Genomic DNA, 14,058 nt, shown 5'->3' with positions numbered 1-14,058 from the left:
GCGTGGCTGCATGCGGGCAGGGGAAGCCTCCTGTTTTTGGTCACAAACAACGAACTTCTCTCACCGTTCTATTCCAAGGAAAGAAGCCTCATGATTTCGTAACGTCCCTCCTTCTTCACTTTTCAAAATCCTTCTCTCGCAACAAAACTGTTGTATCTCTCTCCACAAGCATTCACAATGACGCATTCTCTTCCCCCAAACGTTCACCTCTCAACACATCCATGTCTTCAAGCCAAGCTCTCTCAATTACGAGCAAGCACAGCAAACGCCCGCGAAACAAAGGCATTGGTGCACGAAATATCTCTGATTGTTGGCTGTGAAGCCACAGCAGCTGGATTGAGCACCAAGAAAGGACCAACAGTCTGCTACCCCACGTCCCCTCCCTCTGCTATGACTAACTAACCCCACCACAGGCCAAGACTCCTTTGGGATATGAATACACAACGCAGGTCCTCTCACCCAGCTCTATCTCTCTCATTCCGATTCTTCGTTCGGGTTTAGGAATGCTCGATGGTAAGCCCGGACCCCTTTACTGCCTATAACCCCTCCAAACAAAGGAAACAAAAAGACTGATCAAAGGCAATAGCAATACAAACCCTCCTCCCGAACCCAGTCCCAGTCCACCACCTCGGTCTCTTCCGCGAGCCCGTCACCTTACAGCCAGTAGAATACTACAACAACCTCCCTTACCACGTCCCTGACCACGGCACCCCTTCCAACAGCCCGAATACTTCCGCCTCTGAAATAGCCTTCCTGCTCGATCCCGTAATTGCCACAGGCGGTACCTGTTCCGCCGCTATTCAAACCTTGAGGGAATGGGGCGTTAAAAAAGTTATTGTTGTTGCGGTTCTAGGGGCGGTGAGCGGTGTTGTGAAAGCGGCGTCGGAGTGGGAGGGGGGAGTTGAAATCTGGATTGCGGGCATTGATGAGACTCTTAATGATAGGGGAATGATCGCGCCAGGTCTTGGAGATGTGGGTGATAGGCTGTTTTTGACAATTGGGAAGTGAGTGGTTGAGCGGGTGACAAACTGGGATCCAAATGATTTGCAGCTGGTGTTGGGGAGCTTTTGCATAGAATGTGCCAGGAGATGAAAGCTCGAGGTTTACATCTTAATAATTCAGATGAAAATGAAGATAAGGTTCCAACGCCACAATGCTTCACAGTGAAGCGTAGAACACCGAAACTTGACATCATAACATAAAATCATTCATTCATGAAAATGTAATCTTACAAGAATTAGGGTATCCTCGCTTTGCCGGTTCCATTTTCCATCCTATCCCTTCTAAAATACCCCATACCGATCCCTAGAACACAATCGCTAATTAAACTCAAAGGTATCGCGGTTCATCGTCATCCCACGGAATGAACTGAACCAAAATGCACGAAAGTTGCCAAAAGGCTGCGTAATACTGTGACAGGAGTAACGCAAAGCCCAGGTATATGGTTGCTGATGCTACTAGGTAAGGTGTGGGCTCGATTAGGAAGTCATTCCACAACTCGGTGATCCATAGTTCGTAGTCTGGTATTTCGAGAGCGAGGCTTGGAAGACTCGGAGGTGTTGCTGGTGGATTATTCCGGAAGCTTGCTGGACAGTAATTTGATATGTCTGGTTCCTCTGCAGGGTTTGGATACGGCCGCCTTCTGGCTCGTCGACCTGGAAATCGGATACCAGCAAGCCTGCTCTTAACATATATCTTCATGCCCTTCCTAACAAGCCTGCCTCCACCTCGGCGAAGCGCACGAACGCAAGTCATGTTCTTCATCCGGTCTTCAGATTCAGCTTCCCGGCGCAAGCAGTCCCCTAACCCTCTCAATCCTCTGTACCGCGCCTTCAAGCCTCTCCAACCGCTTCCTCTTCTCCGTATCCCTCTTCTCCAAAACCTCCACTCTTTCCTCCAGCTTCGCTCTGGCTTTCCGTTCCGTGGCCACCATCTCATTGGCCTGCATAAACAGCTGCGCGCTCAGCTCCTCTAGCTCTCCGCTCCCTTCATCCAGCTTCTTCTCCGCCGCCTGCCGCAGCGCCTGCTCTCTCGTCAGCGCCGCAACCAACTCCGTCTCCGTAGGCGTGCTTGGAGGTTGCCCAGGCCTTAAGTTCGGCGTCGATTTTCGCGCAGTCAGGAAAGAAGAAAGGCGGTTCTGGATAGGTAAATACGAGGGTCGTCCAGGACTAGTAGGTCCCCTCTCCCTCTCTTCATCCGCTTGGTCGTTATGCTGCTGCTGTTGCGCTTTAAGCTGCTGGATCTCGTCTTCGTAGTCTGCCCATCGGTCGACTGTTGTTTGTTAGCTGTGTTGTCCCGGCTGGGCTTGGTGATGTGGGAGGGGAGGGGAGTAAACGTACCGGCTGCCGTGGCCTTCGCGTTCAAGAGTCGCACTTGGGCTTCCAGGTCTTCGATCCTCTTCTGCGCGTCGGATGCGAGGTCGGTGTGATCAGGCAGCCCGACGCCGCAGTTGGGACAGGCGTGCATGCCTGGTGCCTCTGCCATGGTGAGAGTCATCGTCGTGGACATTGGAGCGTGTGCGATGATCATGAGACTGGCTCGAGGCTGCTGTTGGTGTTCTTACTCCTTCACAAGCAAGTTGGTTTCACTCTCTATACAGAGTCTGAGTTCGAACGAGTATCACGTTTATTGTGCGAGGTTAGAGTGGAAAATTTAAACAAGAGGGAGGAGCAAGGAGCGAGGCGTCGTGGTATTTCTCTTGGCCCGCTCTCGTTTTGGGGCGTGCCTCGCAAGCAAACTTCGAGTCCGCTGTGCTCCGCCTCCCAAAATACCCCGACGCCAGAATGATCGCCCGCGCCGTCACTGCACAAAGACCCCTGACACAAATCACACTGGCTAGTTTATGCGTAACATAAGATCTCGGATTCTCGCCGTTTTGAGATAATTTCTCGGAGTTCATATTTAATTGAAATTATGCTATGAATGGAAAGAAATTAACTCGTACCTAAGTGAAGTTTGTACAGTACGACGTTTTTATTGAGATGAGAATTGACCTCATTTTGAGTTTGAGTCTTCAACAGGTGAGACGCCACCAGCCACCGAAAATCTAACCAAATCCTGCAGCATAGTCCCGAAGGAGTACAGTGAAAAGTGCCACCAAATTTAAGCAGGATGGAAAGAGTGTTCTGGCAATTTCTTGACGGCTGGAATTTTGAAATGAATCTTCATAAGTGAGTGAGAACATTGACGCGTGTATTCAGTGGCTTTCTGGTGATCAAAATCCTCTCAGCGTGTTTCTTGGTACAAGTCCCTGTTCCATCATGCGAGGCTGAGTTCAAGTTGCTCAAAAATCGCCATCGCAGGCTAAGTGGCCTGAGCAAGAAAGAGCTTCACGGTTGTGCTTTTTTCGAATTGTATATGGGATAATTTCATTTGTCTTACATCTTATCAATTCTCTATTCCTCATGCTCCTTCTCATGCCATGCTTTCAATCTCGACAACTTCTCCAACCTCCATTTCCGCAGCTTGAGCTTCCCGAACCTCCACATTCCAAACCCTAACGAACCTCATTACGAGCTTCTCTTCCTGGAGCGCCATTTTCTCAGCCCATTCTTCCTCGAGTCTTTCCTCTTCCAATTTCCCAAATTCAAGCTTAGCGAGCTCAGCCCTCTTTCTCTCCAAATACACTCCCCCATTCTTCACATCACATTTCTCTTTCTGACAATATCTCACAAGCGACATATAATCTGCCTCCTCGCTATCTTCCAAGAATCGTTCCTTTTCTCTCTCTAAATACCATTCGCTCACTCTCACCTCCTCCTTCGACTGTCGTCTCATACACTCCGTCTCATCATCAACTCTGAACAATCCATTCCCCTTTCTCCTTCCCAGCCTCCCAACCTCAACCCACGAATACCCGTCGTCCAAAGCAAACATCTTCCTCCAGATTTCCCTCTCACAACCCTCATGACTTCTCCTCATACACGTGATATCCTCACACATAAGAACCTCCTCAGTCCTGATCTTGATCTCAGAACTGAACATCCATCTCCTGGCGAGCGAACAGAACTTGATCCTCAGCGGGATCCTCAGTTTCCTGAAGCCATTCATGTCCGCTTCTTGGAGACTGCTTTCTCCACGGTAGCCAAGGAAGTCGAGAAGTTGTGAAAGTCGGTTGTCTTGCTTCTTGCTTAGGTAGTTTCGAAATGGCGATTTTTGGTGTGGGCCATGTCCTCCTGTGCCGAAAAGGATGTACTTCTTCGAGTGGGTGGGTTTATCTTGTTCCAGCACCTTGACGTATTCGGGATGAGGGAAGCGGTAGCCGAAGAAACAGTCTTTCTTGTCGTCGATGTCGCCGTTGAGAGTTGTCCGCGTGCTTGAGAATGATAACTTTCTTGAGAGGTTGTTGCTAATTATCTGGTTGGCTTTGTCTGCATTCGAGCGGATGGTCGGGTCATGGCAGCTTTTCTTCGCGGGTTCGAAGATTTTTTCGGCGTCATTTTTTCCTTTGATTGGTTTGATGGCGATGAGGTAGTGGCGTCTATTGGCCGTGATGGCGTAGATTCCTGGAATCGGTACGGTCGAGAAGTAGAGTTTTTGGATGCTATGGAGATCGCGTTGCTTATAGCATTCGTACCAGTGGAGTGGAGAGACTTTTCTGATGGCCAAGTAGAGGTTTGGAATCGCCATCTTGTCTCGTAAATGAAGAATTAAGTATCGAAATGGAGTTTATAATGATTTCTGTGGATACCGGTGATTTTGATTGAGCGAGAGGATGCTGTTGAAAACTTGGTATCTCAAAAATATTCGAATGTGAGTGCAATAGAAGGAGAATAGAAAATAGGACGCCATGTTTAAATTTATACTGAAGAATCATAAGTCAAAAACAGTCCATATTCTGATGTTCCAAGATACCCAGAGCATGAAGGAAACGGGAAGGCTGTAATAGTGCGCCAGGGTTCAGTTTCAGCATTCCAAGATTTAAATTATCTGGGAGAGCAAATGTAGTCTGGATTATGTAAGAAAATTCCAGAGGGGAGGATATACTTTGGTACTATGAGCTACCATTGGCGGGAGCAGACACGAGTCTGCCATTTTTGGATGGTCTCAACTTACTAAGGAACGGCCCGTAGCTTAGCGTTCCCTGTTAATAAGTAAACTCGTGTTTATTTTTTAACGATATGATTGGGTTCCCATTGAAGATTTGTGTGGTTGAGAATCTGACTGACTTCTCTGACCTTCTTCCTTCTGCAGAAGGTTTTGCTCAAGCTCTAACGAGTAAGCGAGCCCCTGATTCGGTTAGGGCCGGGGCACACGGCCGCCAAAAAAGCGCACGAAGTATGCCGGCGAATTGTCAAGGCGGTGTTGAAAAGGAGAGAAGGGAGGAGTAAAACAAAGCTTAATATCTGAATTGAAATAGGTAGTGTTGCATGGCACGTGCCCCCCCTTCCCCCGAGTGCCCTCTGCATGCCGTTCTCACGAGATTCAGGGGCTTACCACGTCTCAACATATATAAGCTCTCCAGAGCACCCAATTTATGCTCCTCAGAGAGCGAATTCTGCACTTGCGATAGATAGTAAATGAGTTTTCGGATGCCCTGATTGAAATATTGATGACAGATGTTGAGATGGAACGTAATTCACGGATGTTTGCCTTCTGCCTCAACGACTGCAGCAAAGGAGGAGGATAATCCTCGACTTCGACGTATTTCAAATCTCCTTTCAACCTCTACATCAACTTAAGACATAGTCTATACACCCTCTTCTCTTCTCGAAGTAACTCCATCAGTGCCTGGTTTTCTGCACTGCGCTTTTGTTCAAAGATTGCCATGATCTTTTCACGTCCTTCGTCAGGTAGACTGCGAAACGGGCAGGGTATGATCATTAACTCCCTCGTGCAGAGGAAGAAGAAGTCGTTCGGTTGTAGCTTCAAGCTTTGCGGCCACGGAGCGCTTAAATCTATTCCAAAAGCGCCACGAGTCGTGATCTCCCCCTTCCAAAGGTTTATGTGATTGTTGATCGGATCAAATCTTCCAAACAGGTTCTGCTCAACCATGTACTTGTAGGAGACCAAGATACGAACTTGACACAAGTCCTCGTTGACTTCCATTTCAGTTGAAACTTCGAGAACTAGCTCGTTCATGATAATAGTCATGATTCCCAACGATTTCGTAAAGCATGTGTAAAGGTGTATCCATTGGTGGCATTGTTCTCGCAGCGCCTGGTACAAGCTGCCGATCAGGAGATATAATGAACAATTTGAAGAATAAGTGTGCCTTTACTGGACGAGAAAGAGAGTCGGGATGAAAATTCGCATGCACAACAAATAAGTAGCGCGGGGAAAAGGGAACTTAAAGTCAATATGATGCTGTTTTGAAATGGACTGAATGCCCCCCCACTCGCTGACCAATTATGGTACTTTAACGGGCACTCAACTATTATAGCCTACCATGAGTCCTCATTCAAGACATGCTGGCGAAATCACGAAGAAAATGTATGTATGCCATTGCTTGGATTTACCTATGATGCTTACTCAACGGTGTCATTCTTAGCTCCTCTTCGGGTTTTCTCTTTGCCGACAAGAGATCGCGCAAATGGACAAATCCATATGTTCGGTCCCTTGGTGTCTTGTGCAGTGGCCTGCCCCTTGAGTCTCTTGGAAGATAAATTTTGCTCCTCGATTGCCATCTCAATATCTCTCGCGGCTGCGGCGTTGCTACTGATAGTTGTTAAGTCGGCAGACCAACCAAACAGAAATACAGATCGATTGATGCCTGTTGGGAGAAAGATCTCTGACACCTTCTTTGCGGCAGATGGAAGACTTGCCATAATAGAAGCCATGTCGACATCGACCACTTCGATTGGAAGATTCCATTCCGGAGGAATTGGATAGTCCGAGAACTTTTGAAACTCTTCAAGAGCCTGTTCTCTTGACAAGCAGGAATCCCTGCCAAGTAGCAAGGCAGCTCGTCTCTTCTCTGTTTCGGTCCCCATTGTGTCCACAATCTCCTGCATTTTTTCAGCAGCTTCACGCGTGCAGACCAATTTTCTAGCACCGCACGCTGGCCATATGCTACTCGGCAAAACATTATCCTCACTTTCCATTTCTATTTGCCTTGAGATGATTTTATTATGCCAGTGCTCGGGCTCAACTCTTCCATGTGACACGTCACTTGCAAACGCAAGCAGGATGCTGCAGTCCACGTTCAGAGTTCCAGAAAAGGCTTCGAATGGATCAGTATCAAGGCGACTTAGCACTTCGGTTACAGATGGAAATGTAGATGGCATATCCTCAGCAGTCTGCACATTAACACCTAGATTTCTGATTTGCCGCAGGACGTTGGCTACCACTTTGGCGTCTGGCTGGGCTTTGATGTTGGGAAGAACAAGGCGAATTTTGGGATGTTGGTATCTAAATCCAGAGTCTCAGATTAGCATTACCTTCGAAGGTACAATTGGGTGCTGAAACAGTGCCCCATGAGTAGTCTGCTCCCAAATCTAGCTGGGGAGTAAACAGATCGCAAGACTTATGAAGTAGAATATAAACTCCCAGAAAATGAAGACTTACCGAACTCTGGTAGCCTGGCTTGCTTTGACAAGAGCTTCAGCCTGCTTCAGGAGTCCTTCCAGATTCAGACCATCATCTGCTTGAACTTCTTCGCTTTCTTCGCTTGATGAATCTGCAGCCCAGCCAGCTCTCGTCAAGTCCCAGATAATTCTTTTTTCTGTAACCGAGGAAACTTTGACCCACTCCAAGCCACCCCGGGAAACAATATCAACCACAGTGCTGTATGTCCGATCTCTTGTTACAGGAGGTGCAACTTGTCCATTAACGTAGGCGGGGTGTGGTCCTGGAAGCCAGTAGAATCTTTGCTTCAGAGCAGTCAGGTCGGTACAGGTCTTTGCAGTTGACCACACAGCCTCAAAGAATGAGAGATTAGACGTTCGCAAGCCTTGTACGGTTCTCGGGAGGTTTGGATCTGCGGCTACTAGCTGTTGTGGAGTATTAGCAGAGAGACGTATTCTGGAGGAGGACAACCAATACTGACTCTGTCAATGGCTCTCATTTCCGATTGCAAGCTAGCTTTGAAGGTCCTCAATTCAACTTGTCTTTCCTTCTTCTGGTCCTTCAGATATGCCTGAAACTGTTCCAATTCGTCCAGAAACAGTCGGCAACGCTGCTGCATATCGGCTGCAAGTTTGGCAACCTTGGCTGGATCGATGCTGTCCACGGCAGCCATGTCTCCATTGAGTGTAGTTGACACATTCTCATCAGCCTTGTCGACCTTTTCAATCTCAACAGCCTCAGGGTTGTCGAGCACGACAAGGTGACTTTCGGGAGCCATCGTGATTTTGAGGAGTATAAACAAAGGGGTGTGTCCCAGGAGCTCTCCTCGAGCTTTAAGTATCAATTGGAGAAGGTGATCGAAACTAAAGGAAGCCGTTGTGGTCGAGTCATAATTTCAGTGTGACGAACAGCCTTTTGGGCAACCGTGCACGCGAGGCCCCAGTGAGGTTGACGACAAAAGCGGCACTGATCTTTCAATGTCCCAACTCAGAGTGAAGGTCCACAAATCCCCTCTAAATTTCTGCCTTCTTTTTGGACATTTCGAAGTCTATCCCTTTGAATATATTGCGATCATTGAAGATTAACCTCCTATCCTGTTCTACTTTAGATGAATATTTAGCGCTGGTTTGGGCAATGAATGTGAGCGTTGCTTCTGATGTCAAACGAAAACTGTTCTTAGAGACGCTGGAACACTGAAGGAGATGTTGATCTGCAACGGAATCGCTCATAAGAAGAGATTCACTCTAGACTTGAAGGGGTAAGGTCTCAATGTACCAGAAAATTTGGAACATTAAAACAATGTGCAACAAAAGTGGAGAAGTTTACATTTACTCGCATACTCTCGACTTTCTGATGCCGCTTTGGAAGCCAACTTGAATTGCTGGATAGCACGATCAGGATGAATGGAAAGACATTCGGTGATGAGAAGATTTTGGTTGAAGCCGAAGCAATTTATACATACTCTCAAACGACTAAAAAGGAAAAATAACAATATTGCAATAAGTGTGGCACAATGTTCAGAAAAAGGTTAGAAGTGATTTTCGGGTTCGCTAGCTTGGCATCCCGCACTCAAATCTCAGCCTTGTATTTCCCCACCAAGCAAGCAACTTCCCCTCATCAACACAGCTCAAGCATCCTCGAGTCTCCCAACATAGGGCAATCTTTGCGCATCCTACCCAAGATGCCTTACCTCGAAACCGCTCAACAATGGCTCACGCAATCAACCCTCCTCCTGCAAGCACGTCCCGCAACAGTCCGTCCTCTTCCCTCTTCCTCTCCTCCCCTTTACCAACCCACTAACAACACCACAGACAAGAATAACTTCAAAATACACCATCTCCCCACCGGCCTCTTCCAAAGCCTCCAAACCCAGGAAATCAAAACCCGCTAAAGAGACAACTGAGCCAGCAACACACGCACCCGCACCCGACGCACCCCGCGCAACACTCACCCTCAAAACCTACGATCCAGCCTCAGGCGCAACGCTGAAATACAGCACGAACAAGGCAGCGGAGGTGTCGCGTTTAATACAGATATTAGGGAGGCTGGCGCGGCCGATGTGTGCGCTGCCGGAGGTGAAGGATGATGTGCCTGTGTTAGGGGCGGGAGTTGGGGGAGAAGGGGAGGGCAGTGGTGTCCGGACGCCGACTGTGGAGAGTGTGCCGGCTTTGGCGGGGGGCGGGAAGCCTGGGCAGCAGGCGCAGGGTGGTGGTGGTGGAAAGAAGAAGGGGAAGAAGGGGAAGAAGTGACTTGTGCTCGAAGATTTCATTGAGATGAGCCAGAGCTTCGTGGACTTTGTGATCAGAAGGACCTCGGAGTTCAAAGGATGCATGGACGGAGTTCAGGGAGTGGCATGGCCTTTTGCTAAGAACGAATAGCTTTAGAGGATGGGCTTGCATTACGTTGCACCAAGTCACAATACCGAAAAAATATTCGAATCTTTTTTCATTCCTGCTGCTTCTTTATCCTATCAGCTCATCTCATCTCATCACCATCGCCCATGATTCGTGTCCAGACTCCCGTAACGCCCAAGGTGTATGTCCAGAACAAACAAGAGTACCACGTCTGCACCCGGCGACCTCGCCATCTATGCAAAGAAGCGTAAGAAAAGAAGAAATATGCAATGCAAAATATACAGAGGCGAGATACCAACGCCGACAGACCCAAATATTAGAGACGAAGACATCTAGAAGTCCTCATCGAAGTTGAAGTCACCACCGTTTTCTGCCTTGGCCTCAGTCTGGGCAGCGGTGTCCTCATGCTTCTTTTGTGTGCCAGCCATGACGCCTGCCTTTTGATAATCAGCGACACGCTTCTCGAAGAAGTTGGTCTTGCCGGCAAGGGAGATATTCTCCATGAAGTCGAACGGGTTGGAAACCTTGTAGACCTTCTCGTTGCCGAGAGACAAAAGGAGACGATCAGCAACGAACTCGATGTACTGCTTCATGAGAGCCGAGTTCATGCCGAGAAGAGCGCAAGGAAGAGCTTCAGTCAAGAATTCCTGCTCAATCTCGACGGCCTCGGTGATGACATCTTGGACGGCTTGTTTGCTTGGGCGGTGCTTCAGGTGGGAGAAGAGAAGGCAGGCAAAGTCGGTGTGGAGACCCTCGTCACGGGAGATGAGCTCGTTGGAGAATGTAAGACCAGCCATGAGACCACGCTTCTTCAGCCAGAAGATGGAGGCGAATGAACCACTGAAGAAGATGCCCTCAACAGCTGCGAAGGCCACAAGACGCTGAGCGAAGGTAGAGGACTTGTCTTGGATCCAGCGGACTGCCCAGTCGGCCTTCTTTTTGATGCAAGGGACTGATATGACGCGTTAGAAAATGGAGACATGTAGATTTACGCGTCAAAACTCACTGGTCTCAATGGCGTTAAAGAGATATGTGCGTTGAGCCTGCTCCTTTATGTATGTGTCGATGAGAAGAGAATATGTCTCAGAGTGGATGTTCTCCATCATGATCTGGAATCCGTAGAAGCATCGAGCCTCGGGAATCTGAACCTCTCCGCTAAAACGCTCAACCAAGTTCTCGTTGACAATTCCATCCGATGCTGCGAAGAATGCAAGGACGTGTGAAATGAAGTATCGCTCGTCGTCATTGAGCCTGTTGTTCCAGTCGTGGAGATCCTTTGAGAGATCAATCTCTTCGGCGGTCCAGAAAGAAGCCTCAGCCTTCTTGTACATCTGCCAGATCTGTAGCAGAAGAATGTCAGCCATTGCTTAGTAGTTTACGCGTTAACGCGTCGACGCGACTAACCTCATGGTATTTGATCGGGAAGAGAACGAAGCGTTGAGGGTTCTCTTGGAGAAGTGGCTCATCAGCTTCCTCTGGCTTGATCGTTGGTGCAACTGCTACCACTGTCTTCTCGGTCTTGACCTCTTCGACGATGGGCTTCTTGATCTCGATGTCGTCAACAACCGGCGCGTCGGCATTGAAGGGTATGTTCTCCTTGCCGACGGCCTCGAAGTTGAGCTTCTTAGCAGGCGAGTCACCCATCTTCAGGCCCTCAATGGCAGATGCAGCCTATGTTTGGATTAGCAAATGAACTTGGGACGACGCGAAGGTGAGGGTAGTCGCGGTGGCAATTAAGAACGTACCGCCTTGGAAGGAGTTACTTGAGAAGTCATGCTGATTGATTGATTAAGTAGAGGAAGGATCGTGTCAGGTGGAGGGGTAGGAAGGGTTCGGAGTTGTCGAAGCTGTTGGTGTTGACAAAAAGTAAAGCAAAAGAAGGGCAGGTTGAAGGCTTAAGTGCTCCAACTCACGTGAGGAAAACACGACTAGCAGGGGTTTTCAACGCGTCGGACCTGAGACCGCGAAATGGGCGAGGCTGGGCACAAATTGACCACTCAGAATGCCTGCAAGAATTCACCTTGCAGCCGCCCGCCTTATCAGATCTTTTGGACGAACCGTTGCTGATGGTCTTGTTTTGAAGTGGAGACTCCCAGTCTTGATGATTCAGGTTTCACTAAGCAACTGGATACCAGCTGGTGCAGGCTCGCTGTGGACAAGGGACATTCATCTCTGGGGGATAGCAATGCTCCATGGCTATTGAGGACAGTCGAAGGGACTTACTTGACTTTGAATGTCCCGTAACTCCAGGGAACAATCAGAGTTGAAGCATTTGAAATATCTAGCTTGGAAGATAGAAACCATAGTACTGCTTCCTTTCTCCACCGCGACCTAGACAAGTCACTGCGGAAAGAGTTATGGTGGATCAAATTCCGATTCAGAATTATCTTTATTATGGGTATCTACTCCAAATCTTTACAGGACTCGAATCTCAAATATGGAAAACGCCTCGGAAACGTCATATGGAAAGGAACGCGCCATTTTGCAAGCAAAATATGCTGCCACTGAATCCAAATCCAGCGCCATTAATATTGGTTCTTCTGGAGCGTGGACGGGTTCCGTTGGGTATCATTCTTTGGAAGGCTTGGTAGAGGTGCATCTTGGCGTCTCATCATTTCGTCACCACGTTCAACGTCGGGCTGCTTCTTCTTACTTCCGAAACCACTGAAAAGGCCGCCGCTTCTCTGTTCTGGTACATCATCCTGGTGAGAAGGTCCTGGCCGTCCACTGTCGTTCTGCGTTTGTGTGCCTTGTCTGTTCGGAGGCTGTGTGCCTTGTCTAGTTGGAGGTGCTGTCGTGTATTGCGGTGGTGGTCCATGTTCTACTCTCATTTGGCGATCAAATTCGTCGGGGTCTGAAGGGTCGACCTGCGGTAGAGGCTGTCCCTGAGCCTTGAGGTTTCGTTCACCCTTTGCGCGAAGAAACTTCTCAAGTTCGACGGCATTCCTGGTATTTGCGCGGAATAAAGCTATTCAACTGTTAGTGTGATTACAGTGCAAAAAGCCATTTATAGGGGCAAGCCCCCAAACCCCCGGCCTCGCTGCGCTCGAAGCATGGCCATAAACAAAGGATGGAGAGGATGGAGATCAGTAAAATACTCGAGCGCAGCGAGACTGGGGGAGTTTGGGGTTACGGACCATCTGCAATATCTCCTAGGAAAGGAACAAGTCCAATGCCAAAGTCCAGTACAATATTGAACAACATTTTCACCCTGACCGGATTTGGGAGGCCGCCCTCGACCTGCTGGCACGTTCTCAAAACCATCATAGCCATGAATGCGTCGATAACATCACCGATACTGGAGGAGACAGTCAGCAAATCGTATGATCAAACGCAAAGTTTCAACTTACCCTGGAATAATACCGATGACAGAGGACCAGCCAAACCTGATTCCACAGCAATTGAACAGACTCATATCAAGACGATATGCTCGCCGTTTGACCTTGGTCAGAATTTTGGCATCATGTTCAGAGATACCGGCGGGTAAGGCCTTGCGTCTCTTCTTCCCCTTCTTGCTGGATGGCCGGCCATCTAAACGGGTCGCAGGAACGGTCTCGAAGTATGGGTCCTAAATCAAGGGTTAGCTTTGCCGTAAAAACCTGTAGGTACGTCTGAATTACCTCCTTGCCAAAGTTATTCTGCATGGTCTCTCCCAACACCTTCTTGCTGATGTACTTTGCGATCATGGACGTCATGATTGCAGTATTGTTGGAAGAATTGTAATTGAGGAGTGTGTTGATGGGGAATGCCCTTTAATAGTTGGAACGGTGGTAGTAGCTCAGAATCAGAGTTCTAGAGGTGGCGGCAATGGTGCGCTTGCTTCGTCTGCTTGTCTCTCGTGATGGCAAGACTTCAGCTTCGACTGGTAGGCGTTGTCTGGATTGTGAGACAGTCTCGCGCGTACTATTCTTGGCTTCAAAGTGGTAGACGCGGAAATTGGAGAAGAAACTTGAAGGGGTAGCATGGCTTTTTATGGAAATAGAATGATTCGTTTCCCGTTTAAGCTTGATTGTGAGTTTGAGACTATCGTAGACGATAGGCGTGGTGCATTTGTTATCCAAGTTTCACGGCATTCACTGCTGATTGCCCCTGTCCAGCTACGTCAGCCAGCCTGCGAGCTGTGGCACTTGTGGCTCCCAAACAAGATCAGCTCACCGCCCTCGAATTACTCGGCGGCTAAGCTGTTTTCAGAAGGCAC

General features: G+C 48.5%; 7 protein-coding genes across 7 annotated transcripts; 2 read left to right on the top strand and 5 right to left on the bottom strand.

The window, feature by feature from the left end:
* The first annotated feature begins 44 nt into the window (after positions 1 to 44).
* On the top strand, positions 45 to 1,196 carry K444DRAFT_613801 (PRTase-like protein). Its single transcript, XM_024880417.1, has 3 exons — positions 45 to 360; positions 414 to 513; positions 587 to 1,196. The coding sequence occupies exons 1-3, from the start codon at positions 178 to 180 to the stop codon at positions 1,006 to 1,008; spliced, it is 705 nt and encodes a 234-aa protein (XP_024735915.1). The 5' UTR covers positions 45 to 177; the 3' UTR covers positions 1,009 to 1,196.
* A 581-nt stretch (positions 1,197 to 1,777) lies between these two features.
* On the bottom strand, positions 1,778 to 2,508 carry K444DRAFT_643734 (uncharacterized protein; the record flags this gene model as incomplete). The annotated part of the gene is made up of 2 exons (XM_024884888.1): positions 1,778 to 2,271; positions 2,340 to 2,508. 2 exons carry the CDS (start codon positions 2,506 to 2,508, stop codon positions 1,778 to 1,780), a joined length of 663 nt encoding a protein of 220 aa, XP_024735914.1.
* Positions 2,509 to 2,937: 429 nt separating this feature from the next.
* Positions 2,938 to 5,029, bottom strand: K444DRAFT_421052 (uncharacterized protein). Its single transcript, XM_024872705.1, has one exon. The coding sequence runs from the start codon at positions 4,627 to 4,629 to the stop codon at positions 3,415 to 3,417; it is 1,215 nt and encodes a 404-aa protein (XP_024735913.1). The 5' UTR covers positions 4,630 to 5,029; the 3' UTR covers positions 2,938 to 3,414.
* A 1,438-nt stretch (positions 5,030 to 6,467) lies between these two features.
* K444DRAFT_643733 (uncharacterized protein) lies at positions 6,468 to 8,125 on the bottom strand (the record flags this gene model as incomplete). The annotated part of the gene is made up of 3 exons (XM_024884887.1): positions 6,468 to 7,350; positions 7,507 to 7,931; positions 7,988 to 8,125. The coding sequence occupies 3 exons, from the start codon at positions 8,123 to 8,125 to the stop codon at positions 6,468 to 6,470; spliced, it is 1,446 nt and encodes a 481-aa protein (XP_024735912.1).
* A 1,062-nt stretch (positions 8,126 to 9,187) lies between these two features.
* On the top strand, positions 9,188 to 9,755 carry K444DRAFT_531537 (uncharacterized protein; the record flags this gene model as incomplete). The annotated part of the gene is made up of 2 exons (XM_024874992.1): positions 9,188 to 9,259; positions 9,318 to 9,755. The coding sequence occupies 2 exons, from the start codon at positions 9,188 to 9,190 to the stop codon at positions 9,753 to 9,755; spliced, it is 510 nt and encodes a 169-aa protein (XP_024735911.1).
* A 437-nt stretch (positions 9,756 to 10,192) lies between these two features.
* On the bottom strand, positions 10,193 to 11,635 carry K444DRAFT_531589 (uncharacterized protein; the record flags this gene model as incomplete). The annotated part of the gene is made up of 4 exons (XM_024875000.1): positions 10,193 to 10,812; positions 10,867 to 11,200; positions 11,265 to 11,531; positions 11,606 to 11,635. 4 exons carry the CDS (start codon positions 11,633 to 11,635, stop codon positions 10,193 to 10,195), a joined length of 1,251 nt encoding a protein of 416 aa, XP_024735910.1.
* A 482-nt stretch (positions 11,636 to 12,117) lies between these two features.
* Positions 12,118 to 13,902, bottom strand: K444DRAFT_613796 (uncharacterized protein). Its single transcript, XM_024880416.1, has 4 exons — positions 13,481 to 13,902; positions 13,211 to 13,428; positions 12,998 to 13,158; positions 12,118 to 12,828 (listed from the first exon to the last, which is right to left on the bottom strand). Exons 1-4 carry the CDS (start codon positions 13,553 to 13,555, stop codon positions 12,386 to 12,388), a joined length of 897 nt encoding a protein of 298 aa, XP_024735909.1. The 5' UTR covers positions 13,556 to 13,902; the 3' UTR covers positions 12,118 to 12,385.
* Positions 13,903 to 14,058: the final 156 nt, after the last annotated feature.

This window comes from Hyaloscypha bicolor (assembly GCF_002865645.1).
Source record: "Hyaloscypha bicolor E unplaced genomic scaffold K444scaffold_87, whole genome shotgun sequence".
Lineage (NCBI taxonomy): Eukaryota > Fungi > Ascomycota > Leotiomycetes > Helotiales > Hyaloscyphaceae > Hyaloscypha > Hyaloscypha bicolor.
The sequence above is the reverse complement of the archived record's forward strand: the minus strand, read 5'-3'. Positions and strand labels throughout refer to the sequence as shown.